Here is a 27,053-nt window from a genome sequence, read left to right as displayed (position 1 = left end):
AATGCACCGCTTCCAATGTCAACGCTTGCCCCGTTAGTGTGGACTCACAAATTCGAATTAGTGTCCTTGGTGTGAATACACAAATTCGAATTCATCAGGTCGAATCCACAAATTCGACCCAAGTTAAATCGAACTACTCCTGTAGTGTAGACATACCCTTAGAATTGATGGCCCTTCCACTAACCCTAGGCCTCCTCCTGACTTGATGGAGGTTTCAGGAGAGGAATGCTACAAGGTTCTTTACCAGCCATTTTGCCTTTGTATCAATTGTGTTTGACCTACTACATCTTGAGGTCTTTGATGCCTCACTTCATTCTTTTCCTAGTCTTGAGACTGGGATTGGTATTCAAAGCTTGTAAGAGCCAGAGTTCTGTTTGCAGAAAGAAGAATGTATCTCGGAGCCACCAAGCTGCAGTATCCCACTCTGATGTGTACTTGAACAAGAAGGAACTAACTTGACTAACATTATTTATTCCATTCTGTTTAAGTGCATTCACTAGCAATTTAATGCTAGATGCATTATCTGAGGAGGCTGTGTCAAGCCAAGGATGGTGTCAGGAATCGTTAATGTTTATTAGTCACTGCTGCTTATCAGTCTTGCCTAAAAGTGCGACCCATCCGTTCTTGGCTGGTGGACTTGAGATGCAGAAGCATCATTAACAGTTAAAAATGCATCTTTTTCAGGTCAGTCTGTAATGGATAGGACCTCATATATACTTTCCATTGCCAAATACCTATGCTGGTCTCACCTACTCCAGCATGAGCTCACTCAAGTCAGCTGCCATAGGAACTTGGACAATCCTTGCACAGAACCAACCCTGGGAGTGAGACCAACTTTTTCATCCTAAGCATCCTAACTTTCAGTCGCACTTAAGCACATTTTAACTGGGTCTCAGAAATATTAGGAATCAGGAGATCTGTTTTATTTTCCTAAAACAAATAATTTACTAGAATTAGTGATTTCAACAACTGCAGAACATAGTGTTTATGATTAAATCAATAGAGATTTGTACCTGCAACTCAAAACTGAACTAATGCTTTGGAAAGTTGCTATGAGGTATGGTACTGCAGTTGCCATGTTTCTAATGTGAAATAAAACCTATGCCCAGACTACGTGTGCTCATTAAAAATCCTTGAGACATGTTTTCTTGCATCTTGCCCAAATTGCATTTCACTTGCCCCCTAAAAGCATTGTTGTATAGTGCTACTACTGCATTTCCATGGCGTATGTCGTGATCTCAACACATAGTGTACAATCTTTTGGGTGCCTCAGACTAAACAAGGTGCTGCGTAATTAGACTTGGAAAAATTAGATTTTTAATCGGTAAATATTAGTAAAGATCAGTTTTGTTGGACACAACAAACCAATGAAAAAATATTCCCAGGGATGATAATCAAAATTTACAGAGAGACAAAGTAAGGAAAATGCTTCTTGAGAACTTGTAGAGTTTGATTTAAATAATTTACTTTGTGTATTTTGACGTTCACATTTTGGGTTTTAATGGTTATAAAGCTTTAAACTTTTTGAATCTTAGCATCTACTGTCATTAAATAATTATTGTCTGAAACCCCCCCTCCGAATTTCCCACAGCTGTGAAAACTTAAATTTAAAAAAATGAAAAAAATGCTTAAAACCCATAATTTTGCACAATTTAACATTTAAATTGATAAAAATAAAAAATGATATTATACATGGGCCTTATAAAAATAAAAGTTGAATGCTGCCAAGTCTGTACCTACTTATCTGCATTATTTAGTTAGTTATAGCATTGGATGGGGGAAATACATTCTCAGGGACTGATTCTCTCCATTGCTCTGCATTTTGCACACCAATGCGAAGGAAGTGCTGTGCAGAGTGGGTTACAAACACTACCAAAACAGAATGTAGCATTTTATGCTCACCTTGCACACGTGTAAATCACTGTACAAGGGAATAGAGTGTCAGGCATTGAGGGCTAGAGTCACAAAGAAACGTAGGTGTGGTCACTATGTAGTCAGCGTCATGCCTTTTAGGTGCCTAGAAAACCACTGGAGTCACAAAGCCTGAATTAGGCTTCCAATACAATGCATGGGGAGAGAGAGATGCCTGAGCACGGGATTCACAAAAACCCACGTGCTAGCAGGGGCGGCTCTAGCATTTCCGCCGCCCCAAGCAGGGCGGCACGCCGCGGGAGGCGCTCTAGCGGTCGCCGTCCCGCGGCTGCGGTGGACCTCCCGCAGACGAGCCTGTGGAGGGTCCGCTGGCCCTGCGGCTCCGATGGACCTCCCGCAGGCATGCCTGCGGATGCTCCACCGGAGCCGCGGGACCAGCGGACCCTCCGCAGGCATGCCTGCGGGAGGTCCACCGGAGCCGCCTGCCGCCCTCCCGCTGGGACGCCGCCCCAAGCGCGCGCTTGGCGCGCTGGGGTCTGGAGCCGGCCCTGCGTGCTAGGCAGCTCCTCACCAACGGAAGGTGCCAAAGCGAGGGGTGTATGCTAAACCCCACCCCTCTCTCGCAGATAGGCACCTAAGTCCAGACTGCAGGGAAGTGCTTCCTGACACTTGGGAGTCTCAGCAGCAAACCCTCCTTTGCTGTTAGGTACCTATGCCATTTCTGCAAAAAGCCAGGCAATGGGAGGAGGCACTCCCTCATAACTTTTAGCTATGTGGTTAGGCTGCTCCCATGGGCTAGGTGAGGACCTCCACTGGTTCAAATCCCCCCTCAACTGTGGGTAGAAGAGATTTGAATTGAGATCTGCCACCTTTCACATGAGTGCTCCAGCCATGGAGCTATGCAATATTCTGATATGGGACTCTCTCAGTGAAGCTGTTCCACTGTGGATAAATAATGAAAGAATCGCTGGGGCCAGAGAGAGTGCATGAGAATTATTCTATAGCATGGTGGTCACAGCACTCACGTAGGACACCCAGGGTCCAGTCTCCCTTGATGTATGCACCCTGACTTGATTTAGGCACAGTAGAACTGTTTTAACTGGAGACAGTGAGAACACTCCACATTAGACTATCCCATAGCTACTCCTGGAGGAATTCTGCACCACTGCATGTGTGCAGAATTCATGTCCCCCACAGATTTCATTGCTTCTCCACAGAAAAACAACTTTCTGACAGGGAAGCAAAGAGAAGCTGCAAGAGCAGTCATGCACCCACTCCCTAGCTGTGCATCATTTCAGGAACTCAGAGCAGCAGGTGGAAGACACCCCAGCCAGTGGCTCCTACCTGAGCCAGGATGAGCTGCTAGCCCCGTCTGGGCTGGAGGCAGGAGAGGATGGGACTTCCTCTTCCTGTATCAGACCCTCCCTCCCCCCCCCACAAAAAAAACCTCCCCCAGCTGCAGGAAGCTCAGCATCCTCCCCTGCTTCCTGCCCCATCGCTCCTCAGCTGTGGGGGGAGAGATCACTGTATGGGGAGCGGCTTCCCCATTTACCCAACCCCCATGCATCCGGACCTCCCATACCCAAACACCCCTGACAAGCCTCACTTCGTACACCCAGAACACCCCTATCCCTCCATGCCTGAACCCCACCCCATTGAACCTCAAATCCTGCACCCAGATCCCCTGCCTCCAGGCATCCACCCAGACCACTGTCCACTGAGATCCCTGCACTCAAACCCCCACCCTGATGCCCCACCTCAAGCCCCTACATCCAGACCCCCACACCACTGACCCCAACTAGCTGCACCCAGCCCCCCATCCTACCAAGCCCCACTCCCCCAGCACCCAGCCCCCCCCCCCGCTGAAACCCTCCCACACACCTATACTCCTCTGCTGAGCCCCAACCACCTGCACCTGGAGAGTCCCATTGCCCCTGCATCTGGAACCCCACCCCCCAACAAGCCTCTGTGCATCCAGATCCCCCCACACCTAGACACCCCCCCCCACTGAGCTGTCTGCACCCAGATTGTCCCACACATAATCCTCTCACCCCTGGATCCCCCATATTGAGCCCTTCCACACTTGGATCCTGCCTGGTTGAACCAGCCTGCCTCATACCTGGTGCAGAGGGGCAGGGCCCTAGGGTGTTTCTGGGACAGGTCCAGGCCTTGTGCTGTATCAGGATTGGGTAAAGCCGCACCACTGAGTCTGTGTCCCGGGAGGGAGGGCTGCAGGATGATCTCCGACCTGTATGCAGCCAGTAGCCTGTGCTCCCCGCTGCCATGCTGGAGCCTCTGCATTTATCTATTGACAAATAAAACTGGCAGAATTTTAAAATATTGTGTGAAGAATGTTTAATTTTTAGGTGCAGAATGCCCTCAGGAGTACATAGCCCAGTGAGAGCACTCCACATTAGACTATCCCATAGCACAGAGGGTAGGGCACTCACCTGAGAGATGGCAAATCCCAGTTCAAATTACTTCTCCCCCTCAGGCGGACTTGAACCAGGGGTCTCCCGCATCCCGGGTAAGTACCTAATTATTGGACTCAATGTTATGAGGGATCGTCTCCTCCAGACTTCCATAGGGCCCAATCCACTGGCAGGGTCTGAGCACGCTTACTGGATCAGGCCCACAAGTGAGTTAGGTGTTCCTCTGCTTATCTTCCCCTGGTTCGTGCTCTGGGGCTTATGCGTCTGGACACCTGGTGTGGAGCTGCTGTGCACATACTCAGAGGAAGAAACATAAAGGGCCTAGGGAGCTTTTATTGCAAAATTTTAGGTGCCGACAGAGTTTAGGTGCCTACAGGGGTTGAGTGGGGGTTTTGTGAATCTCAGTGGAGCCTGATTCTGGGATTTAAGTGCCTAAAGTGGTAATTAGGCACCTGAGACCTAAGAACATTAGACTTGGATTTAAAACAAGCTTCAATCTAAACGCTGACTTGAGGCATACACAAACAATGTGTGTCTTGATGTTAGTAGAGAAGATTTAGGTAGTTTGTGGGATAGGATTTTGTTGGCTGACATTTGGTAATGGAGGAAGGGAAAGAGTTAGCAGTTTAATTAAAATTCTAATCTCAACTTTAACAATGTTCTCACCAAGTCAGCAGCCTACACGTATCTTTGTGATTTAGCTAGGATAACATTCATTGGCTGCCTCTAAAATACCTCTAAATGCAACTAAAAATTAGCAAACATCAATACGGTTCAGAAAAGCTTTAGTCAGCATTGTCACATAGTAGTTTTCCGTCAACATACACAAAGGGGCCTTTCATAAATGCTAGTTTACTCCACCACTGCTAACATTAAAATAAAATAAAAAAACCCTCTCTGCAATAAGAAGTCACTTTTATTGTCTTGTAGTATTGAAACCTCATTGCCACATTTCTGTTTTACAGGTAGTTAAACAGTATTGCCAAGAAGCTGGTGCTATTTTTCACCAGCCATGAGGCTGTGTCTGCTTTGTGTTTGTGTGATGCTATTGACTGTGTCGAGGTGCCTAGCTGTCAGCTTTCCTGAAGACGATGACCCTATTAATGTTGTTGACTACCATTGTAAGTAATCTGCAAATTGCTTGCCTTTAAAACACTAGACGATTGTTTTGGTTAATTGAAATTTTAATTAATATGTAGACAAGTAAAAATGTTTATTCTTTTGCAGTTCACCACATTTATTTACTTGCTTGTACTCGTTTAAAAAAAGCAATCAGAAATACTGTGATAATTTGAGTAAAAAGAACATTTGCTGACATTGGCTAGCTTTTATTCATTCATATTCAAGACATTACTTGAGGAATTTAGTTTAAACCCTTCTACACCTAGTATATACAGCTAATCAATGCTGTATATTGATTCTTTAGCTCTATAATCCTGAGTGATGGTGTAGCCCATTTTTACTTGCAGATTCAAGGCAATATCCAGTATTTAAAGGACGCCCTTCAGGCAATGAATCTCAACACAGGCTGGACTTTCAACTGATGCTGAAAATTCGAGACACACTTTATATCGCTGGCAGGTAATTTTCCTGTAGTCAGTTTATTAGATTTAAATTCTTTTTTCTCCTAGGTATGCGTTAATGTGGGCAATTTATTAAAAAAATAATCTGCAGAATTAGAATTGGGGGGGGGAAAGCCTCCCAGAGAAATAAACAGTATCTATGCCTCATGTATAAAAATTGGATTTGAAGGCCAAAAGCAGCAATATGCTGCTGCGTTATGCTAAACCGTTTTCCTTCATTTACATTACAGCTCTAATTAAAACATATCCTGATCACTTTAAACGTGGAATGACACTTCAGGGATATAGGAAAAGAGTCTAAAACTTTCGCATGTTGACACACTGAGCTGGGCTTGGACAATATGTGAGATAAAAGCTGAATAGCTGAAAAACACAGATGCTATCTAAAACCGTTACTGTATTGGGAACCAAAAATGTTTAGTGTTGACTCAGAAAATCCATAAAGGCTTCAAAATATATTCTTTGTCTATCAAGTCTCCTAAAAAGTAGATCTATAATAAAAACCATCCATACATCCAACATATTCATGCATTCACGTGATGTGTCTTATGCCCTTGTTTCCAATAGGGATCAAGTTTATACTGTAAACTTAAATGAAGTTCCCAAGGCAGAAGTTACTCCAAGCAAAGTGAGTAGATGTGAGGAAATTGATTTGATTTTTTAAAGGAATTTTCAGGTCAAGAAGTAAACTTTTTTATTTGATTTAAACAGAAATTAACCTGGAGATCGAGACAGCAGGACAGAGAGAACTGTGCCATGAAAGGCAAACACAAAGTATGTTTATCATATACAGAGCAGCAAAATACTACTACTAAGTGCAGGCGTGAAATCTGTTCTTAATACAAGTTTTTCTTCTTTCAGGACGAATGTCATAACTTTATTAAAGTCTTTGTTCCCAGAAATGATGAGATGGTGTTTGTTTGTGGTACAAATGCATTTAACCCCATGTGCAGATACTACTGGGTAAGCACATTAAATAAGTCATTAATCTGTTGTTTTATAGGTTTGCAAAATAATTGTGTTGTGATAGTTAAGCTTTTTGGTACAACTGCAGAATGCTTCTTTTCTGAAGTGTCAGGGAATATTAGATAAAAAAAGGACAGAAACCATCATTTAGAGTTAAGGTATATGTAAAAGTAGTGCCGGCATGTAGAACAGAAAGGACCACCACCACCAAATTTATTTTTCTCCTCTAGCTGAATACCTTAGAGTATGACGGAGAGGAAATTAGCGGATTGGCAAGATGCCCATTTGATGCCAGACAAACCAACGTTGCCCTCTTTGCTGGTAAGAACTTTTGATTAATGATGCAGAAGGTGCCAGAGGGCTTTAAAAGAAAGCACAGAGAAGCTGCAGGTGTCACGATGCCTCAGATTCTAAGATTGTGCTAAAGGGTCTCAAAAGGATTAGAAGCGAAATTGTTAAAATATAGGTTAGAGTAATTTTGGGGAGAGTGGCAGTACAAAGAGAGATTACAGACTAGTAAGAGTTCTATGTATTATTAATGGCCCATTAATACCACATTTTGACTATTGTTTTAGATGGGAAATTGTATTCAGCAACAGTAGCAGATTTTCTGGCAAGCGATGCTGTTATTTACCGCAGCATGGGAGATGGATCTGCCCTAAGAACAATAAAATACGATTCCAAATGGATAAAAGGTAATTTTGAAAAAATTACTTTCCTGTGTAAGTGACAGATATAATTTTATTGACCTTGAGGATTAAGTGTGTCATAGTCAGTATGTTTTTATATAAACACTATGTTAACATACATGCAATGTTTAGTATAGCAAGATCAAATTGATAAGAAAGCAACTTTGTGCTGATAAAGCACAATCTTTGTTTAAAATGTAAGGGTTCTCCCCCCACTCACAGTTAAATAGGTTAATGAATGAATCTGTAGTAACAAAGAACTTCACTGTAATACAATTCCTTTGAGGCCTTTTTACAGTCCATTAGCTGACATTAAAGACTACAAGTTCATTTAAGCTTGAATGCACCCATATTTGGACTTCCTAAAGTGTCTTGAATATTGGAGTTCCCTTTAGTTGGTATGTAACCAAGGGAAAGCCTTTAAGTCATGCAGAGCAGGCAGTGTCTTATACTTATTGAATGGTTCTTTTAGGTAAACAGCTTTCTCTTCATTCTTTCTTACAGAACCACATTTCCTCCATGCCATAGAATATGGCAACTATGTTTATTTCTTCTTTCGAGAAATTGCTGTAGAGCATAATAATTTAGGCAAGGTAGGTATATAAAGTCAGTGTGTCACAGTCGGCTGTGAAGTATCAAAAATCTTATCAGGGTGAGATATGGTTGTTATGGAAAATAGCCTCAGCAACAAATATAGTTTACATCATATTGTATTAATGGTATAAAGTTGATATAGTTTTTTCATCCTTATAATTGTCAGGTATCTTGAGCCTTAAAGCTTTTTGCATTCGCCCTGTCTTGTTAACAAAGTTCTCCACAGGTATCTTTTAGCTTTGCCATTTCCTTAACTCAGGAAATAAACAGAGTATCTGTTTTTGACTACTGTTAAAAAAAAAAGAAACGGGGGGGGGGGGTTCAAAAGGTGGCTCCCTAATGCCTCTCGCTAATGAACATCTATCATACTAATGCAGAATATGATACTTCTGCTTCACCATGGAAGGATATTCTATAGTAAATTACTAAACCATTTACACATGGTTAATTAAAGACTTTAAATCTTACTAACAATATGATTTTGAAAAAAGGTGGAGGCAAGGCTTGGGAGTATTGTGTTGGCTCAATGATGCATTAAAATGCTTATGCATTAGCAGCTAAACGTTGTTTGCTTTCTTCCTTTCTATACAGACTCAGAAAAGCAGCTATAGAGCCGCAATGTTCCTGTTAACAAAATTATCCTGGGAAAATGGGGGTATTTTTCATAGCATTTCATAAGCCAATCTCTTTGCCTTTTGTCCCCTGTACAGGCTGTGTATTCCCGTGTGGCACGCATATGCAAAAATGACATGGGTGGCTCCCAGAGAGTGCTGGAAAAACACTGGACTTCATTCCTAAAAGCTCGGCTCAACTGTTCTGTTCCTGGGGATTCATTTTTCTACTTTGATGTTCTGCAGTCGATCACAGACATAATAGAAATCAATGGAGTCCCTACTGTTGTCGGTGTATTCACCACACAGCTTAACAGGTGAGAGATGAGCAACCTAACATCAAAAGAAGCTCTCCAGTTCCTTGTTACAACTAAGATTGTTGCAAGAATTCAGACTACAATAGCACCAGGTTTTTTTTTTTATTTTACAGCATCCCTGGTTCAGCCGTTTGTGCTTTCAGCATGGATGACATTGAGAAAGTATTCAAAGGAAGATTTAAAGAACAAAAGACTCCAGATTCTGTTTGGACAGCTGTACCCGAAGACAAAGTACCAAAGCCAAGGTAAAAGATTCTTGCTCATGACACAATAATATTATTCCTGTAAACTGCTACCTTTAAATCAATGACACATTGGTGATTCTAGTCATGTAAAACTGAAGTACTGGCTTTCACTTGGACCATAAGTATTCTCATCTGCAGCCTGCCATGCTCTTTCAGGATGCTTACCCTGTCTCATTAACTAAAATATTGAGAAAGAAAAAATGTTGCTTTCCTTTCAGACCCGGTTGCTGTGCAAAACATGGTCTAGCAGAGGTTTACAAAACCTCCATTGATTTCCCGGATGAAACCTTATCTTTCATCAAATCCCATCCACTGATGGATTCTGCCATTCCATCAGTCATCGAGGAGCCCTGGTTCACAAAGACACGGGTCAGGTATGGCATCTTTGTGAAGTAAGTCACATCTGTACATCAAAAAAAGAAATATTCTTCTGAATAACTATGTGCGTTTTGGTTTTTGGTAGATATAGGTTGACTGCAGTTGCTGTAGACCATTCCGCTGGACCCTACCAAAACTACACAGTCATATTTGTTGGCTCTGAAGCAGGAGTGGTACTTAAGATCTTGGCAAAGACCAGACCCTTTTCTTTGAATGACAGCGTATTACTGGAAGAGATTGATGCTTATAATCATGCAAAGTAGGTATTATTTTACAAGAACTGCTCTCCAGGAGACCAAAAATATTCCAGTGTGTTTCTCGCCTAGTCATTTTCTTCTTGTGGCCTAACAAGTGTGTTTTTTCTTTTTTTTGTAAACACTTTCTCTCCAAGATCCTCATTCTTTGTCATTTCCCACTGTTTATGGAGGAGATATGCTGCTGAATAACCTGAAAATATTTTAGTACATACATTTTTGGGGTAGCAGAGATGTTAAGTCATTGATGCAATCTCTTCTAGCTACCAAGCACCAGTACTTATACACTATTACCTTAGCTAAAGAATTCCTTTAAAGAATTTCAAAGTGTTCAATGATAAATAAAATAATCACTGATGAAATAAAGATTGTTTGTTCTGTAAGCAAAGAATTTGGGTAGGGCTATGTGAAGTGTTCCATTTAAAATCCAAATGGACCCAGCGCAGATTTTGAGATTCTGCTCTATGACAGGTGTATGAGACACAGTGAGATCACAAAGCTAATGGGTTTGGAGTTTTCCTACCTGGATCACAGAACTTGTCACCCAGCTGCAGATCTGGGGCCAAAAAAACAGCTCTGGTAATCCTTAGGGTGTATGGGGAATCACCCTAAAAGTAGATTAAGTTACACTGATGTGTAAGCATTTCTACAGCATTCATCATTGCAATGTCCAAGCAATAGTAATTGTTGAGCATACAGTTTTCAGTTCCTACACAGCTGTAATTGACTGACAAATCAAAAACGTTGCCAGTGTAAGCTTTACACAAGATTCTCTGGTTTATATCAATAACTGTTTCAAATGACTTTTACCAAACAGGTGTAATGCAGAGAGTGAAGAGGACAGAAAAGTAATTTCCCTTCAGTTGGATAAAGAACACCATGCTGTATTTGTGGCATTCTCCAGTTGTGTTGTTAGAATTCCCCTCAGTCGCTGTGAGCGTCATGGATCATGTAAAAAGTAAGCCTACATTCCTCAACTCTCCCATAAAATAAAGGCACAGAAATCTCTGGTGATGGATGAAAGACATTATTTTCTCTGGTTTGATCTTGCACAGGTCTTGTATTGCTTCACGAGACCCCTATTGTGGCTGGCTAGACCAGGGGGCGTGTGGAAGGGTGAAACCTGACATGTTGTAAGTGTTATTTTTTAAATCAGCCCAGTGTATCTACAGTAGGTTATGTATGTGCATGGACTCATTCACTAAATCTCCTTTTTTAAGGCTCTAAAAATACTACGTTTCTCTTAGTATATGTAAAAAACTAGAATGCTAAATTCTGGTCCAATTCTATAGTCTTTACTTAGGGAAGACTTTGATTTCAATGTGTGTTTTACCTGCGTAAGGACAATCAGACCTATAGGGAGGGCTACCTGGAGCACGATGCAGACAAATTACTGACCATAAGCATCATCAGTTTAGCAAAGAGATTACAATATTCTAGTTACTCACTCCCAGGAGACCACAACACTCAAGAATGAGTTTTAGACTTGGATTATTTCCTTTCTCATTTTCACTGGCTCATAACTACATGGGGAAAAGTCTCCTACAGCCTAAATTTTCTCTTTGTCTCAACTTTTTGGACTGTTTAAGTGAAATTTGCTCACTTGATGTTTACAAAAGTGAAAAAATACATTTTATAGCAGAAAACATGTAAGACTTTTCCACAGCCAATCTGTACGTTTCCAAAGGCATTTTGCAGAAGCAGGCTCATGGAGCACATTGCATTAGTAATTGTGATGTTAAATGTGATATTTATAATGGGTCCAATATTACCCTTAGATAGGCATGCACAACGCCAGTTGATGTAGTTGGTGCTGCATGGATATACCAGCAAACAAGAATGGTTGCACGATACATAAATTGATTAGTGTGAGAACTTGATTTATTTCTTGGTGTAAGGGCTTAAAAATTTAAAGCCTTTACATAATTTTTATATTTAATATACAGTCTTTCTGCTGTCCTATACTGTACAACTCCCCTTTCCCATAAGTTTGCTGAACAAATGTGTGTCTGGTTTATGCTTTCAGAAGAAAATCATTTGTTTCCCTATTAATGCTATTAATTGCAGGATCTCTTTATTTGTTTCATACAACCACAGCACTGGAGGATATGAGCAAGATGTAGAATACGGCAATACAGGACAGCTTGGGGACTGCCATGGTAAGACACAGTCACTGCTGCTAATTTATAATGTGTCAACAGTAGTTTGTGGATGTTAAATTTATGGTGAGCCGTTCAGTGACACCCTGCAGGCACCACCTAGTGTTACCACGAACAGTCACAAAGCTGAGCTACTCCGGCGGGGGGTGGCAGAGATGTTTTACGTCTCCCCCTCTCCTTCCCTCACTTTGCTATTGACTCCAGAGAGCTGTAAGGTATTGAACAATTTCCCTTTTTTGGTAACAGATCGTATTTTCTTTTTTATTTTCAGTTACTCAGGTCTTAAAATCTTTTGCTTTCTTTTGGTTACTTTTCACTGATTACTTGTTCCTTTAATTCTTTTAGAAATTTTGCCTACTACAACTACACCAGATTACAAAATATTTGGCGACCCAACATCTGGTTAGTTTTTTTTAATTTTTTTGAATTAATGACCTTTTCTTTCCTTCAGTTCAGCATTTTCAGCCCTTTTTTCCCTTCCTTTTGCGCAGGTGGCAAGCCTTCATTTTTGTGCTTTTACTCATGTTCCCACTGATAGTAAAGCTAGCTGGACTCTTGTTGCCCAGCTCTTCACCCTGTGTAGCTGCATGTTAACAGCTCATTATTTATTGAGACACATCCTTTATTAAAGAGCCTGATTAACATAGATGACATCTTCACTGCACGGAAGTCCACTCAGCTGCGCCCCCATGCATTTGTGAATGCCCTTCTTAGTCATCTCTAATAGATAGATGGCAAAAATCTCATCATCTTCCTTTTTTTTCTCCTTCCTCTCCCCCTCACCACCGATCTTATTAAGCAAATACACATTTTCTAAAATGTGTATTTCTACGTTTTGGAAATGTTTCAATAGTTATGCTAATGTTAATCATTTAATCTTACCCACGGTATAGCAGAACACGGGCTATAGCAAACTGATGCTGGACTAGAGACCTTTGGTGCAGTGTTGTCCTAGGGCCTTCATACCCTTTACTCCGTTCAACATTTTTTCACAGCATTTTCATTGCAAATCCCTATTTTCCAGGAATATAGGCACCAGTGTTGCTCTGTTGAACTCAATAGTAAAACCTTTATCGAGTTCAACAGGAGCACGATCAAGCCCTTATTTTCCAGAGTTCAGTCCAGACTGAAACTTGGTCTCTGGGTTTCAGCCCTTGGGGACATTCCTGTTTGCCAAATCTGAAGGAAATCTGTTGGCCTGTTTAAATCAGTGGTTCCCAAACTTGTTCCACTGCTTGTGCAGGAAAAGCCCCTGGCGGGGCGGGCTGGTTTGTGTACCTGCCACGTCTGCAGGTTCAGCCGATCATGGCTCCCAGTGGCCGCGGTTCGCTGCTCCAGGCCAATGGGAGCTGCTGGAAGCAGCGCGGGCCAAGGGACATACTGCGGCGCGGGCTGAGGGATGTACTGGCCACCGCTTCCAGCAGCTCCCATTGGCCTGGAGCAGCAAACCGCAGCCACTGGGAGCCATGATTGGCTGAACCTGTGGACGCGGCAGGTACACAAAGCGGCCCGGCCCGCCAGGGCTTTCCCTGCACAAGCGGTGGAACAAGTTTGGGAACCACTGGTTTAATTGTGGGGCTGGTATTTGCACTTCTGTATCTCAACAAGGGGGCTGTGTTTGATACACAAACAAATACTTTGCAGATTTATTTGCCCAGAATATAATTTAGAGCGTAAATTTAGGGGGGAAATGACAGCCATATTACTTGAAAGTGCTGCCTTACATGCATTAACGTTCACTTCATCGATTCAACTTTCAGTCTGATTTTTTTTATATACATAATGAACCTGATTTTTGAGCCCTGAATTAACACATATTTGAGTGCTTACTTTACTCAGGCAAATCCCCAGTTGCAGGCACACATGGCTATAAATCTGTCTGGTCCTGTGCAAACAAATCAGGGATTTGCACCTGAAAAGTAGGCTCAGTGTAGACTATTAGGTTCAATAGGTTTGCTGCTCATGGGCATTACCACATAGGCCATAATGACTTTATACACTCAATTCATTACTAAGAAGGATCTAGCAGCATAGTTCCTTAGGAACCATTACAATATAAGGGGTAAAAATGTGTCTTGTCTCTCAACGGTGCCTAACTACATCAGTTCCTGGAGATTGTAACAGTTCTAACAGAGCTGAGCTGGTCTCTCAGGGATATTTAGTATTTTGGTCTCTTACAAGGTCACTAATAAACATCTTTTTAGAGATTTTTAAAAGACAGTGAAATGCGCTGAAACAGCTTGTATAAAAGTAAACAATACAGCAATAAAGTAGAATAAGTCGTGCTTTCCCCCTCCTTCAGTTGCTTACGATAACTTCCACACTGCCTTCCATTTGACTTTCCTGGTTTTTGAATAATAGCTGTAATGTTATTTAATGTATAATTTGTACTTTTAATCTGATTTTTGGCAGCCCTGTGTACTTCTGTGAAGTGTAGGTCATATATTGCCCTGACATGTAACTCCCATTAAATGCGTTCTCCAGCTATAATTTAGAAATACCACAAAACAGTGAGGAAAGCCTGTTTGTAATACACATTAATAAAAATCTGTTTGCCACCACAGACATGGAGTTATCCTCAGCTTCCATTACCACAATGGCAAGTATCCCAGTTATATCACCTAAAGTGATTGGTTCCTGGAAACCTAAAGTGACTGGCTCTCGGAAATTTGTAGTTCAAGATGACCCAAACACTTCTGATTATTCTGATCCATTATCAGGTGTCCCAAAGGGTAAGGCCTTACCAGGGAATACATTACAGCTGAATGGAAACCTGATAGGTACAATTAGAATTTTGAAAATGCTGGGACTGTTATGTTTATACTATTTCCTGAATATACAGAAGGTGCAATCATGGTTCTCTTGCCCATTTGGCACGTGTGTGTAAAGTGATATTCATAGTTTGCGAAACTTCAGCTGATTTCAGCAGGATGCATAGCAAATGTAAATTCAAGCCTTACAATCCTCACCTGCCCTTCATGCAGTTGGTTATTAGAGCCGGGTGAAATTTTTCAGCTGAAACTTTTGCTAAAAGAAGCAGATTCAGGTCACCTGAAATATTTTACAAATACACATTGTTTTCACTGAATTATTCTGGTTAAATAAAAAAAAATCTGAATAAAGCAAAACTTTTGTTTCAACATTTTTGAAATGAAACATTTTGATTTTTCAGTTTGAAACAACTTTTTGCTGCAAAATTTACTTCAAGTGTATTTTTAAAATGATTAAAAGTGTTTTAAAATGCTCAGACTAAACAGAACTTTTTGATCAACCCAAAACAGCACAGTTTTTTCTTTTACCTTTTGGTTTTCCAAACATGTTGACAAACATTCTCAAAACATTTTTTTAGAATGGCCAGTGAACCGGAAAATCTATTTGCCCCTCTCTATAGGTTACAGAACAGCAGTAGTTCTAGAGCTTGAATGAGATTGCTGGTCCTCTCAGCCAAACAGATAGTGCCTTGGCGTATTGGCTAATGTTTAAAGACAAATTCTAAAGTGCAAAGTAACAGCCCATGGGTATGTGGACAAAACCGCTCAGATGAGGTCCAGTGTTGTACTCATTGAGCACCCAAAACTCCCATTCAGTTCAATGGGTTTGCAAGGAACTGCAGGGTCAGGTTTGAGATTCAATCCACTGAAATGATACTTTGGAGAGAGGAGCATGGGTCCTTGCATTCAGACAGCTGTGTAGAGTCTCCCAATACACACTCCCGGCTTATCTGAAAACTAAAAAAATGTGAAGTCTGATTTTATAGATTACATACAATTCATCTTCTGTTGCCTTTCCTCCTTTCAGTCAAGTGAAACATTGCACAGGCTGTTACAGAAACAAAGATTTCAGATTGGCAAAACAATATTACAATCAACAACAGCCAAAACTTCCTGAGAGACTTTTATTAGTACATATATTATCTCGGTGACAGACATGTTTGCACAATTCTGTATTTAATGAAAGTCACAAGCCAAGGGAAGAGCCTCAGTTCTACAAGTCACCAAAATATATCAGGTTTCCTATCAGCCATTATAGCAGTGCATTGATCATTTTAATTTGTTTCAGTTTTTTCAGTTTTTTATTTGTTTAAGTCAATATGTTTTTGTCCTAATTTGCTCTTATTTCTTATTTACATTCTGTGACATTTCTATTAGTGAACCTTTACTCCTCTTTCCTTTCCTCTTCTACACAACACCCATTAAAACCTATAACCCTGAACATTAACAATGTTCAAAGGCCTTGCCTCTAACAAAAATCAGTATATTCCTTTAATTGCAACTCTTCTTTATTTTGACTTCTCCTGGTATAGTTAACAGAATTACTTTTAAAAACTAACATTGTCTTAATTGCAAGATGTCTGTGGTTGCTTTAAAAACAAAAACCCAAAAAACTAAGAGACACTGTGATAATATGTGAATTACAAACTAATCCAATATTCATTCTTCTAGATTTTAACAAACTCTAATACTTTTTATTAACCATGTATTTTAAATGATGCGCAGTCTGGAATGCTCATTACTGAGTAAATAAGAAAAAAAGGAAAATACCTGTATAAAATAGTGTAATCTTGAATTGTAAAAAATATGTAAATAATCATGCAGAGTATGGTATTCTAAGGATAGCAGAGTATGAATGTATTAGTTCATGTGTTTTGCACAGTATTAACATGTTTATAACACCACAATATGTACATTATTTAGTTTTACATAACATTTGCATAATCCTGTCTCTCTTTTGATTTATGAGTTGGGCAGGAAATTGAGAGAAAAATTCCTCCATGAGTTATTAATTGCAGTCTGGCAGAGTAGCACCTTTTAACCCCAATTTTCCAGCAGAAATTGTTAATATTAATAACATACAAACCACTATTTGTGAGCCTTAAAAGATATTTGGGGACAAGGCTAGACACTAGACCAGGACAGTATATAACTAAATGTAATTTGGGTAATGGAACACTAGCAAGCTTTTCTCATTCGCACATGAAACGCCTAGTCTACATTTGTGCTGCTCAGTACTAGCAGTGTAATTTTTATTTTAAAAATTTACACTCTGCAATGTGATGGAGGATACAATCCAGACAAATTACATTAACACTAGTCTATCTTAAACACTCATCTAATTATATATCCTTGTCCTTCACCAAGGCAGGCAGCCTTGGTTTTGGACTGTGTCTGTGACCTTTGTTATTTTAATGTATCACATATGTTTGTTGCAGGTGTAAGGTGGGAAGTACAGTCAGGAGATTCCAACCAAATGGTACACATGAACGTCCTGATCACTTGTGTCTTTGCTGCTTTCGTCCTGGGAGCCTTCCTTGCAGGAGTGGCCGTTTACTGTTACCGAGATATATTTGTACGGAAATCCAGAAAAATACACAAAGATGCAGAATCGGCTCAGTCCTGTACAGACTCCAGTGGAAGTTTTGCTAAACTGAATGGGTTATTTGATAGTCCCGTCAAGGAATATCAGCAAAACATTGATTCGCCTAAACTGTACACAAATCTGTTGAGTAGCAGAAAAGAACTGCCACCGAATGGTGATACAAAATCCATGATAATGGACCACAGAGGCCAGCCTCCAGAATTAGCTGCACTTCCTACTCCTGAATCCACGCCAGTACTGCAGCAAAAGACACTGCAGGTGATGAAGAGTCAGTCAGACAAGGCACATAGCAACCTCAATGCTTCAAGAAAAGAAACCCCTCTAAAAAGCCCACAATTTTTTCCTTCTAGTCCCCCACCCCATTCTCCGTTAAGTCATGGACATATTCCCAGTGCTATTGTTCTTCCCAACGCTACCCATGACTACAACACATCTTTCTCAAATTCTAACACACATAAAGCAGACAAAAAGATGCAAAATATTGATCACCCACTTACAAAACCATCAAGCAAAAGAGACCACAGGCGATCTGTTGATTCCAGGAACACCCTGAATGATTTTCTGAAACATTTAAATGAAACTCCTAATAATCCCAAATCAATTATGGGAGACATTCAAGTGGCTCACCAGACTTTAATGCTGGATCCAATGGGAAATATGTCTGAGATTCCACCTAAAGTTCCTAACAGGGAGGCATCTTTATACTCTCCTCCATCTACACTTCCAAGAAATAGTCCAACAAAACGAGTGGACGTCCCTACTACCCCAGCAGTACCAATGACTTCTTTAGACAGACAAAGGGGCTATCACAAAAATTCTTCACAAAGGCATTCAATATCTGCCCTGCCTAAAAACTTAAACTCACCAAATGGTGTTTTGTTATCCAGACAGCCTAGTATTACCCGCGGGGGATACATGCCTCCTGCTACAGGCACAAAGATGGACTACATGCAAGGGACGCCAGTCAGCGTTCACCTACAGCCTTCTTTATCCAGACAAAGCAGTTACACAAGCAATGGAACCCTTCCTCGTACAGGGATAAAGAGGACACCATCCATAAAACCTGACGTGCCACCAAAACCCTCATTCGTTCCTCAAACAACTTCAGTCAGACCACTGAACAAATACAGCTACTAGGACTTGTATATTCTATTAGAGTGTGGTATGGACCAGTACAGGTTGTGGGAGGATGTTGTGGGAGAGACATAAGACAGAGACTTGCTTGTAATTAAAGAGAACAAAGTGGCCAAAGAAACTGTCTTTACTTCAGCAACATCTATGTCTTGCCACACATTGCTACAGCAAGACTTGCTAAAATAAACAAAGGAAGGTGCTGGTCATTACATTTCTTTTGTTTGGAGCTAAGGAGACATGTAGCACAATGGGAATGGGGGCTACTTTACTGTTCTAACTAGCTGATAAAGTACTTGGAAAAATCTGTAAGCAATTACTTGAAAATGGGTTCCATTTTAGACTGCCGATATGTGTGGTCTTCCCATTAAATGTGAACATTTTAGTATGTATGCATTCACCTTGCCTCTTGCACAAATGTCAGAAAATGGTAATGTCTCAATGAATATCTGGGTTAATAAGCAATTTGCTGAAATTCAGTCTCTGGCCCAACAGTAGCATTGTTTGTTTCCATGTTTGGCATTTTGTTTATGCCACAGATAAAGATAAAGTGTGTAAGTGTGTGTGCGTGCGCGTGTGTATTGTACACACTAGGTTGTACGTAGATTGCCATCGCATCTTTTCTGCTGTGGAATTGTTTACATTGATCATGACTGAACAAACAAATGACTCTCTTCCTTCTGCAGTCCATTGGGTTCAGTTTGGAGACAGCTAGAGAGGAACTGTGCATCTCAGTCAGCGTTCCAGATTATATACATTGCTGAATTAGTAATCCAATGAAAAAGTACAAGTGTGTTAATTCTAAAATAACTTTATTATGCTGCTATCGATTCAGATCTGTACATTTCAAATCTAGTGTTTTGGGGTGGGATGTGGGGAATCTCACTGTGCTTCCACAGTTCCTCCATTCAATACCTGGCGACTGTGAATTTGATCCCCTGTAGTTTTCACTGAGAGCAGCTAATAATCTAGAACACACTAGGCAATGCCTGTGTAATAAAGTTACCTTTTTGTTGCATTTCATAACATCCTACACTCTGATAGACCTTTGTCAATATCAAGGAGGAACCGCTAATTGGCCTGGCAGAAGCAGTCTGTGAAAAGTCAACTGTAGTGCAATCAGTTTGTTTATGTTGTGTAATGTAAGTATTTTCTCCAAAGTCATGCAGGTAATGACGATATTCTGTAAATATTATGTGTGAGTTTACCTGAATCTGTGCATTTTGTGCCTTATTCATGCGAATGATAAAAGTACTAAGAATCTGTCAGTTGTCCTCCATATAGCACATATTTCCTCAGTGCCAGTTGTAATTCTTTTAACAAGCACCCAAAAAAAGATAAAAAGCAAGAGTAATTAGTGGTAAATAAAGGCAGCCTGCAATTCAAGAAGACAGCAATATTAAATCACCTTGCCATGATAAACATTCCACTGATCAGTTATAATGTGAAATCAAATAAGGTTTCTAGGGTAATGGAACACCTGCTAAAGTTGTGTAAGCCATTTAGTAGGTTTTACAGTATCCACTTGCAGCTGATGTTCAACACAGATGGCTGTTTTAGCTTGCAAACTACACACTACCACATTGTTTATTGAACATAACCATAGAAATAACCATGGCAGAGGAATACTCAATTAGTAGGACAAATAACTTTAGTCGGTTTCTGAGACAATGAAGATTTATATTACATATCGGAGGAGGAGAAAAGATTAGTCTGAAAACTAGATCACTGTTACAGAACATAGAATAAAGGATAGAAATGATTCCTTTTTTATTTTCCTCTTCGCTTTAAGGCTGTTTTTGGTAAGGAACTTTTGTTTCCTGAGACCTCTGGATCCAAAATCCTGTGATCTCTTTTCTTAAATGTTTCAGTCTTGCAACTAAAACACTACAGATTAATAACAATTAAAAAACAAAATCTACTCAGTCAGCAAATGACAAAAACTGATTTGAATTCACTTCACAAATATTAATTAATACAGACTTGTGTGAAACCAAAACATAAATGTATGTGAACCCTGATATGAACCCTGATAACGTTCTGTAACATTGTGCTGCCTTGTAGATGGTAATGTGAGTTCTATCAGTATTTATGTTGAAATTTCTAACATTCAACCTAGTCATTCTGTTAATTTAATAATACAAAAGATGCTTTATCCATTTGTGCAAAGGTAAACGCAGATTGTATCTTTTTTAATGGTACGGCATAAAAAGTAACCCTAAAAATGAAGCTGCTCTATACCACAGAGTACTTTAACATGTATAGATATCTTGTAAACTTGTATTGTGGATGTGTAAATAATACGTTCTTTGGGTTTTTAACACCGCATGTAAAGTCAAAATAAAATATTCAAATCTACTGAATGTCTGACTTTTTTGTTATTGACTGTATTTATAAAATGTATTGTCCTATGGATTAAAAAGAAGGAAAAACTCTGCTTGCTTTTAATAGCTGCATTAAGAAACCACAGACACATCCCCTCATCAGCAGTATTGGGTGTCATGCAGATTGCAAAAGACCAATAGCATGGCACACAAGTGTACTTCCGTTTTCATAACAGTCTAATGCTGACACGAAGGCTCTTGAGAGCCTTGTGCAGACAACTGTTAGACTCCTGAGTTAAAAATAAAACATCAAAATAACTGGCATAGAGGGAAAATGTAACACCGTGTCAGATTAGTCCATATGATTCATTACACAGATGCATTTTAATTTAAAAAACATGCAACACTCCCCTCTGAAATCTGTACTGTAACTTGATTTCAGGCTTACAGTTGGTAGATTTGCTTCCTGGAAATCTCTCTAGTGTCTAGTAACCCTTCTCTGTTCCATCCCTTATGCAAATACAGCACACTATTAAGGTGGACAGTTTTCCCCTCCATAATATAGATAATTAATGTTCACAATTTCCAGCAAAGCTATTTTTAAACTTAAACTAAATCAAGTATTGGCACTTCCCTAAGTAAATGATGCTTAAAAAGTACAGGTTTTGCTGCTGTTTGGATTTGGGACTGGTAAAAAAAACATAGCAGAACCATATACAGCGCACATACTTTAAACCATACAATTGAGTATAGTTAATACAGTATGTGCCAACATCATGGTTAACTTTTAAATAAGCAGGGCAATTTTGTAAAGCAAATGTTCAGCATTCTTTTAATAAGATTTGCTTTTAAGTGATAAAAATGGTTTACTATAATTTTCTTTTTCAAATAATTAACCTGAAATTACTTTACAAGTTATACCAAGAGAGTGGCACCTAAAAGTGGTTTACTAAAAGCATTTTTAAAAATGTTAAACACATTGGCTAAAAAAAAAAAAAAATTAGATTTGTGGACTGTTTTAGCTGATACACATTTCAAATCTGTATTTAATATATAACTTCATTTTCTTCATTTGCTCAAAGTAATTACATTTTTCCATTGTAAAAATAACTACACTCGACAAAAATGACAGTAAATATATTCAAACTTGTTCCTTATACGTAAGCATAACACCTTTTGAAATTGAATAATTCTCAGACAATAATGGTATAAGATTACAAAAAATTATTGATTCAGCACATAAAATACAGTTAGTTCACCACAGTGGGATGCTTTTGTTCCCAAAATAGTTGTTTATTCTAGCCCCAAGCCTTCCATCACCATATTCCACATTTTTTTTTATATTGAACCTTTCCATGTTTCCCAGAGTACTATGTCATTTGGTACTATATTATACAGTATTTCATCAGTATGGACACTCTGTCCTAGATGCCATAACTGATGCAACCCACCATACAAGCCTGTGAAAATGCTTTAATTCAGCACTGAAATTAGAAAATTGGGATACAAGAAAAAGATCCTTTCAAAACTTCATCATTAAAGGAAAAAGTTCCACTCTCAAAAGAGAATCCAGCACATCAAAGTATACTGTTGCTGCAACTGCAGATTCAGATTCAGTTACTTTAGCAGCGAAGACAAAGCAGTTGTAGATAGGTTCTCTATCCTGGAAGGGAATTGAATAACCAGGAGGGGTTATCTTGACCTTGAATGTTTGGGGTTTTTTGGGGGGGGAGGCGCTTAAGTGTCTAGAGTACAATTTGAACTTGAAATAAAAATTATACATGTAGGTATTGAAGCTGAAAGGCAAAAGATGTTTTGCTCAGAAAGTGAACTAGGTGGATTTAGCACTGACTGAGGGAAGCGTGTGTCCAAGTATTAAAAGTTTAATCTGGGGGCTCAGTGCAAAGGAGAGGCCCAGCAAGTTTATCCATCTTCCTTCATATGGGAGCAATAGGGAAAGAAAAAAGGTCCTGCTCTCTTTTATGTCCCTCTTTCCAAGCTTTCAGAATAAAAGAAAAACGTAGGTTAAAAAAAAAAAAATCAAACGCAGAAGAATAAGGCTGCGTTCACATGACAATGGTATGGTTGGAAGGGAGAGACAATTTGTGAAAATACTAAGCAACTACGTTCAGCAAAATTCAGTGCAATTTTAAGGCTGTCAGAAAATTACGTCTTATTAAGAAACATTTGTATAATGTGGTTTAGAGTTAGGGTAGGTGATGGGGAGTCAGGACTCGTCTGTCCTAATCCCATATTTGTCACTGATTCACTTTGCGACCTTGGGCAAGTGGGTGGAATCAGTTTACTGTTTACATCATGCTTTGAGATCCTCAGGTCAAAGTATTATATTGAGTATGTCAAGTTTCTGTATTTGAATCAAGTTTTCCCTTTATGGAATTTTACTTTTTCCTCCACCTTCCATTGTGGGCCCTGCGGGCCTTATTTACTTCTTGCAAGTATATAAAGGGAAAAGGAAATCCCACTGAAGGGCACTTTCCCTGAGAAGGTTAGGAGGACCTGGGAGGTAGACGTGGTAGTTTCCCAAGTATATACAAATTACATGGGATGGAAAAATATTTTTAAATTAATCAAGACCCACTAGCCTCATAAACACAGCATTTGGTGTTCAACTGGCATGTGAGCTGTAAGTATAAGAGGTATTGCCAGAAGAGCAACTGAGTTTGTTTGCGCAGTTCAAAATTCATATTAAAAAAAGGAAGCAACCAAAAAAAGTCTAAAAACCCTTGAACTGCTTTTTTGTTGGCTTGCACTTCACTAGGTGGATTTTTACTCTAAAAAATCATGAACACCGGCCAGCCTGGGGGGAGGGGGGACAGAGTCTATTTTCACTGTCTGCCACACATTGCTGCCTGCATGCAAACGCCTTTGTGAATTTTTTGAGACATACTGCATTGTGCTTCTACACATCTGAAATTATAATCTGTCCTGAACCATATACTGATGGATGTTTCTACTCTGCCTGAAATGAAATGTATTGGAAGCTCTGATTTTACTAGTGCTTTCTGAATTCATACAATGACCTGATTTATGGCCTGATCGCTTGCTTTTTCCTACAGTCAGACATGCTTTGGGAACTCTTTCTTGAAATGGAAAGTGGATCCAGATAATTGTGCTATCCAGCTAATGTAGCTCAACAAAATATACATGCTACTGTATGAGGCCCTCCAGGCGTAGTCAGAGAAACTCCTATGCTCCTAGGGCGGTACTGAATTTTTCCCAACAGATTGGCACATCTGCTCCTGACGTCAGCCACGGAGAGCTGTATATACTTTGTTGCTCTCTCTTGTGTAATACTTTGAGGAAGAGAAGGAGAAGAAAAAAATCTTCCTGGCTATTGTCAGAAATGGCCCTATCACTCAGCAAGGAGAGAGGTTTACTGGGGGGGAGTAATTTAAACAGCAAGAATACTGCACACTCTTACAGTCCCAATCCTGCAAAAGTAACTGCTAGCACAGACCCTTATGCCAGGGCTGAGACCCACTGACATCAATAGACTGTGCAAAGGTATAAAGGGTCACACCAGTGGATTGTTTTGTAGGATCAGGCTTAAAAGCATTAAAGGGTTTTAAACCACCTCCAGAATTTCAGTTTAACCATGGTCAGAAACAGGACACCAAACTAAATTGATCATTGTTCTGTTCCTGTACCTGCATGACAGTTCTTAGAGTGTATACAGCCTCTGATAGAAATGGAACAGTTACCTAACAAGACAAGTAGGGATGGGCTTTGTTTTTAAGTGGGTCACTTGGACCACACTCATTTCCCGACTGTAACTCACATTACTGATCACATATGGTAAAATTATTGAGAGTAAAGCTGAGTGCGTGAGCCACAACAACCAATATATTAGAAATGAATGTAACTTCCCTTTCTGTTCATGAAATAGCCAGGAGATCATGATTTCCTCAAAAGTACTTGTTGGTCAAATGTAGCCAAGGAATATCTTCACATTTTTTTGTTAAGGCTTGACTGACTATTTGAAATTCAAGCTATGTTGTGTAATAATGAACAGTCAAATTAGTCACATGGAACAGTTGCTGTTTCATGATTGGGTGAATTTACAAGCACTTCCATCTGTGAGAATTGTTTTTGTGAGAGCTGTGCATTCACAGAGAATATGGCTGTAAGTTTCCATAGCTTTTACATTCACTATGAAAGCACATACTATGAGAAACAAGATAAATTGAATTGACAGCTTGGGCCCCAATCCCACATGCACGTAACTTTATACACATGAACTCAGTGAGATTACTCAGGCAAGTAAAGTTAAACATACAAAGAAATATTTGTGGAATCAGGGTCATCTTTAGTACAATATTTTGCAGCGGACTTCAGTTCTACTAACTACAACTTCATATATTATATTACTGCTCTTAACCTTTAAAACCTTTCAAAATTTCCTCTTTGCAAAAATGAATAGTTTAAGAACTTTGAAGGCTTTTTGGAAAATATCAAAAATCCTTGAGCATTCATGAAATTTTCATTTTTGAACTTTAATTGGAATAAAGTTTAATGTAATCATCAGTTAGCTTTACCAATTTTTATGAGAGACCTTTTATATTGAATAGTTCTTTTTTTCTCATAAAAGTTTAAGTCTTCATCTTCAGGACTTACTTTGAACCATTCTTCCCCAGGCTGAGGGAAGTTTGGAAATAGACTATTAGTTTTACAACAATAGGCAATAATTCTCTTTAACATGCATGAAGTGTGCATCCATAAGAGAACTACATTGTTCAGTTCCCAGAGGGCATAAGCCAATCTTAAAATGCAACTCCATGTGAGTCCTGCACATAAAATGACACGATCAAAATCTAGGTTATGTAAAGTACAACAAGCTGTGAAGAAGTCACATGTAATTTCAGAGCTGCTCCATAATTGGGGCTGATAGTCTGGAAAGATCTAAAAAATTACATTTCCACTATCCCGAGTGTCTGCTCTGTGTTACGACACCTTCAGGTTCCTGATTATGTATATGCATAGCTGGAATGTTTAGTCGAAGGTGGATTTTCTCCTTCCTAGGAACAAAAAACTCCTTTTAATTCCATTGAGATTTATGCGTATACAGCAAGGAGGAGAATGCACTTCAAAAGTCCTTATCTGTGCCCACCGTGAACAGTCTCAGTTATAAGAGTCAGAATTACATAAGCCACAAAGTACAATCAATTGCCAAAAATATATTGTTTGTCACATTCCAGAATAAAACCACTTAGAAACCACTCATGTGAGTTGGGGGGGGGGGAATTGTTTGATCTGAAATTGGCTGACAGAGTAGACAGCTTCACGATGTTGGCTTCTAAAGAAATCTCGCCGCACATGCCACACAGGCGAACAAGGTCAGCAGTTTATACTGAAATCCAGCATATTACTAGCTTTTATATAGACTTTCCCATCTACTCTAAACCACAGTTCAGCATGCGCTGGTCAAAACTAACACCCTTTTTGTGGTTTGACTTTATTAACAAGCAAATGAACAAGATAAAGTCCAGTCCAAGCCTTCTCCTCTGCATGACTGCTCCTAAGGCCAATAGCTTGCGGCAGCTCAGTCTACACCCTGTCCTCTTTGCCTCAGACCAAAGGTCCCTCTCTCAGGGCAGCCTCCCTTAGAAGCCTGATTTCTCCATTTTAATACCCTCCTTCCAAGTTTGATATTTCTGGTAACTGTTGCAAGGTGGAGCGGGTCTGAGCCCTGCCTACAGGATAGACTGTTAAATCTTTCCTTCCTTGGTCCAGTGTGGGGCTGCCCATCCCATCAATAGGAGCTGGGCACCTAACTGCCATTTGTGGGTCTGAAAATCCCCTCAGTCATTCGGCCAGTTAACCCTTGGCCTTTCCATTGAGACCATCAATCAGGGTGCCAGTTGTGGTGAGAACCACCAATCCACCAGCAACAAGAAAGAACTATGCCACCTACGGAAAGCTGACTGAACCACCCCTCATCCAGAGAAAATCACAGAGGCCAAACAGCCATTGCATAGAGATAAGGGATGGCTTTGAACCAACAACCTACAAAATTTTGTGCGTTTAAAAAATGTTTGAATTTTTCAAAGCTGTGGATCGTTTTGAGACTTTTTAGTTTATTCTGGTTGTGCAGGGTGGGGTTT

The 27,053-nt window shown here is 39.9% G+C and overlaps 1 protein-coding gene and 1 long non-coding RNA gene across 4 annotated transcripts in view; one reads left to right on the top strand and one right to left on the bottom strand.

The window, feature by feature from the left end:
- The window catches only part of SEMA6D (semaphorin 6D), a 120,115-nt gene extending 99,156 nt beyond the window's left edge, over nt 1-20,959 (top strand). The window contains exons 4-21 of the mRNA XM_044980111.1: nt 5,270-5,425; nt 5,774-5,885; nt 6,455-6,515; nt 6,599-6,661; nt 6,749-6,850; nt 7,084-7,174; nt 7,429-7,548; nt 8,047-8,135; nt 8,847-9,064; nt 9,178-9,309; nt 9,528-9,683; nt 9,773-9,946; nt 10,759-10,899; nt 10,997-11,074; nt 12,009-12,100; nt 12,446-12,502; nt 14,665-14,832; nt 17,310-20,959. Coding sequence (XP_044836046.1) covers nt 5,317-5,425; nt 5,774-5,885; nt 6,455-6,515; nt 6,599-6,661; nt 6,749-6,850; nt 7,084-7,174; nt 7,429-7,548; nt 8,047-8,135; nt 8,847-9,064; nt 9,178-9,309; nt 9,528-9,683; nt 9,773-9,946; nt 10,759-10,899; nt 10,997-11,074; nt 12,009-12,100; nt 12,446-12,502; nt 14,665-14,832; nt 17,310-18,613 — 3,267 coding nt within the window. The 5' untranslated portion in view covers nt 5,270-5,316 and the 3' untranslated portion in view covers nt 18,614-20,959. The remainder of the gene's footprint in view (nt 1-5,269; nt 5,426-5,773; nt 5,886-6,454; nt 6,516-6,598; nt 6,662-6,748; nt 6,851-7,083; nt 7,175-7,428; nt 7,549-8,046; nt 8,136-8,846; nt 9,065-9,177; nt 9,310-9,527; nt 9,684-9,772; nt 9,947-10,758; nt 10,900-10,996; nt 11,075-12,008; nt 12,101-12,445; nt 12,503-14,664; nt 14,833-17,309) is intronic.
- LOC123344201 overlaps nt 1-27,053 on the bottom strand; it is a 221,491-nt gene that overhangs the window by 16,787 nt on the left and 177,651 nt on the right. The gene's annotated exons all lie outside the window — the stretch shown is intronic.

This window comes from Mauremys mutica, chromosome 11, assembly GCF_020497125.1.
Source record: "Mauremys mutica isolate MM-2020 ecotype Southern chromosome 11, ASM2049712v1, whole genome shotgun sequence".
Classification (NCBI taxonomy): Eukaryota; Metazoa; Chordata; order Testudines; family Geoemydidae; genus Mauremys; species Mauremys mutica.
Note: the sequence above shows the minus strand (reverse complement) of the source record. Positions and strands in the feature narration are given on the sequence as shown.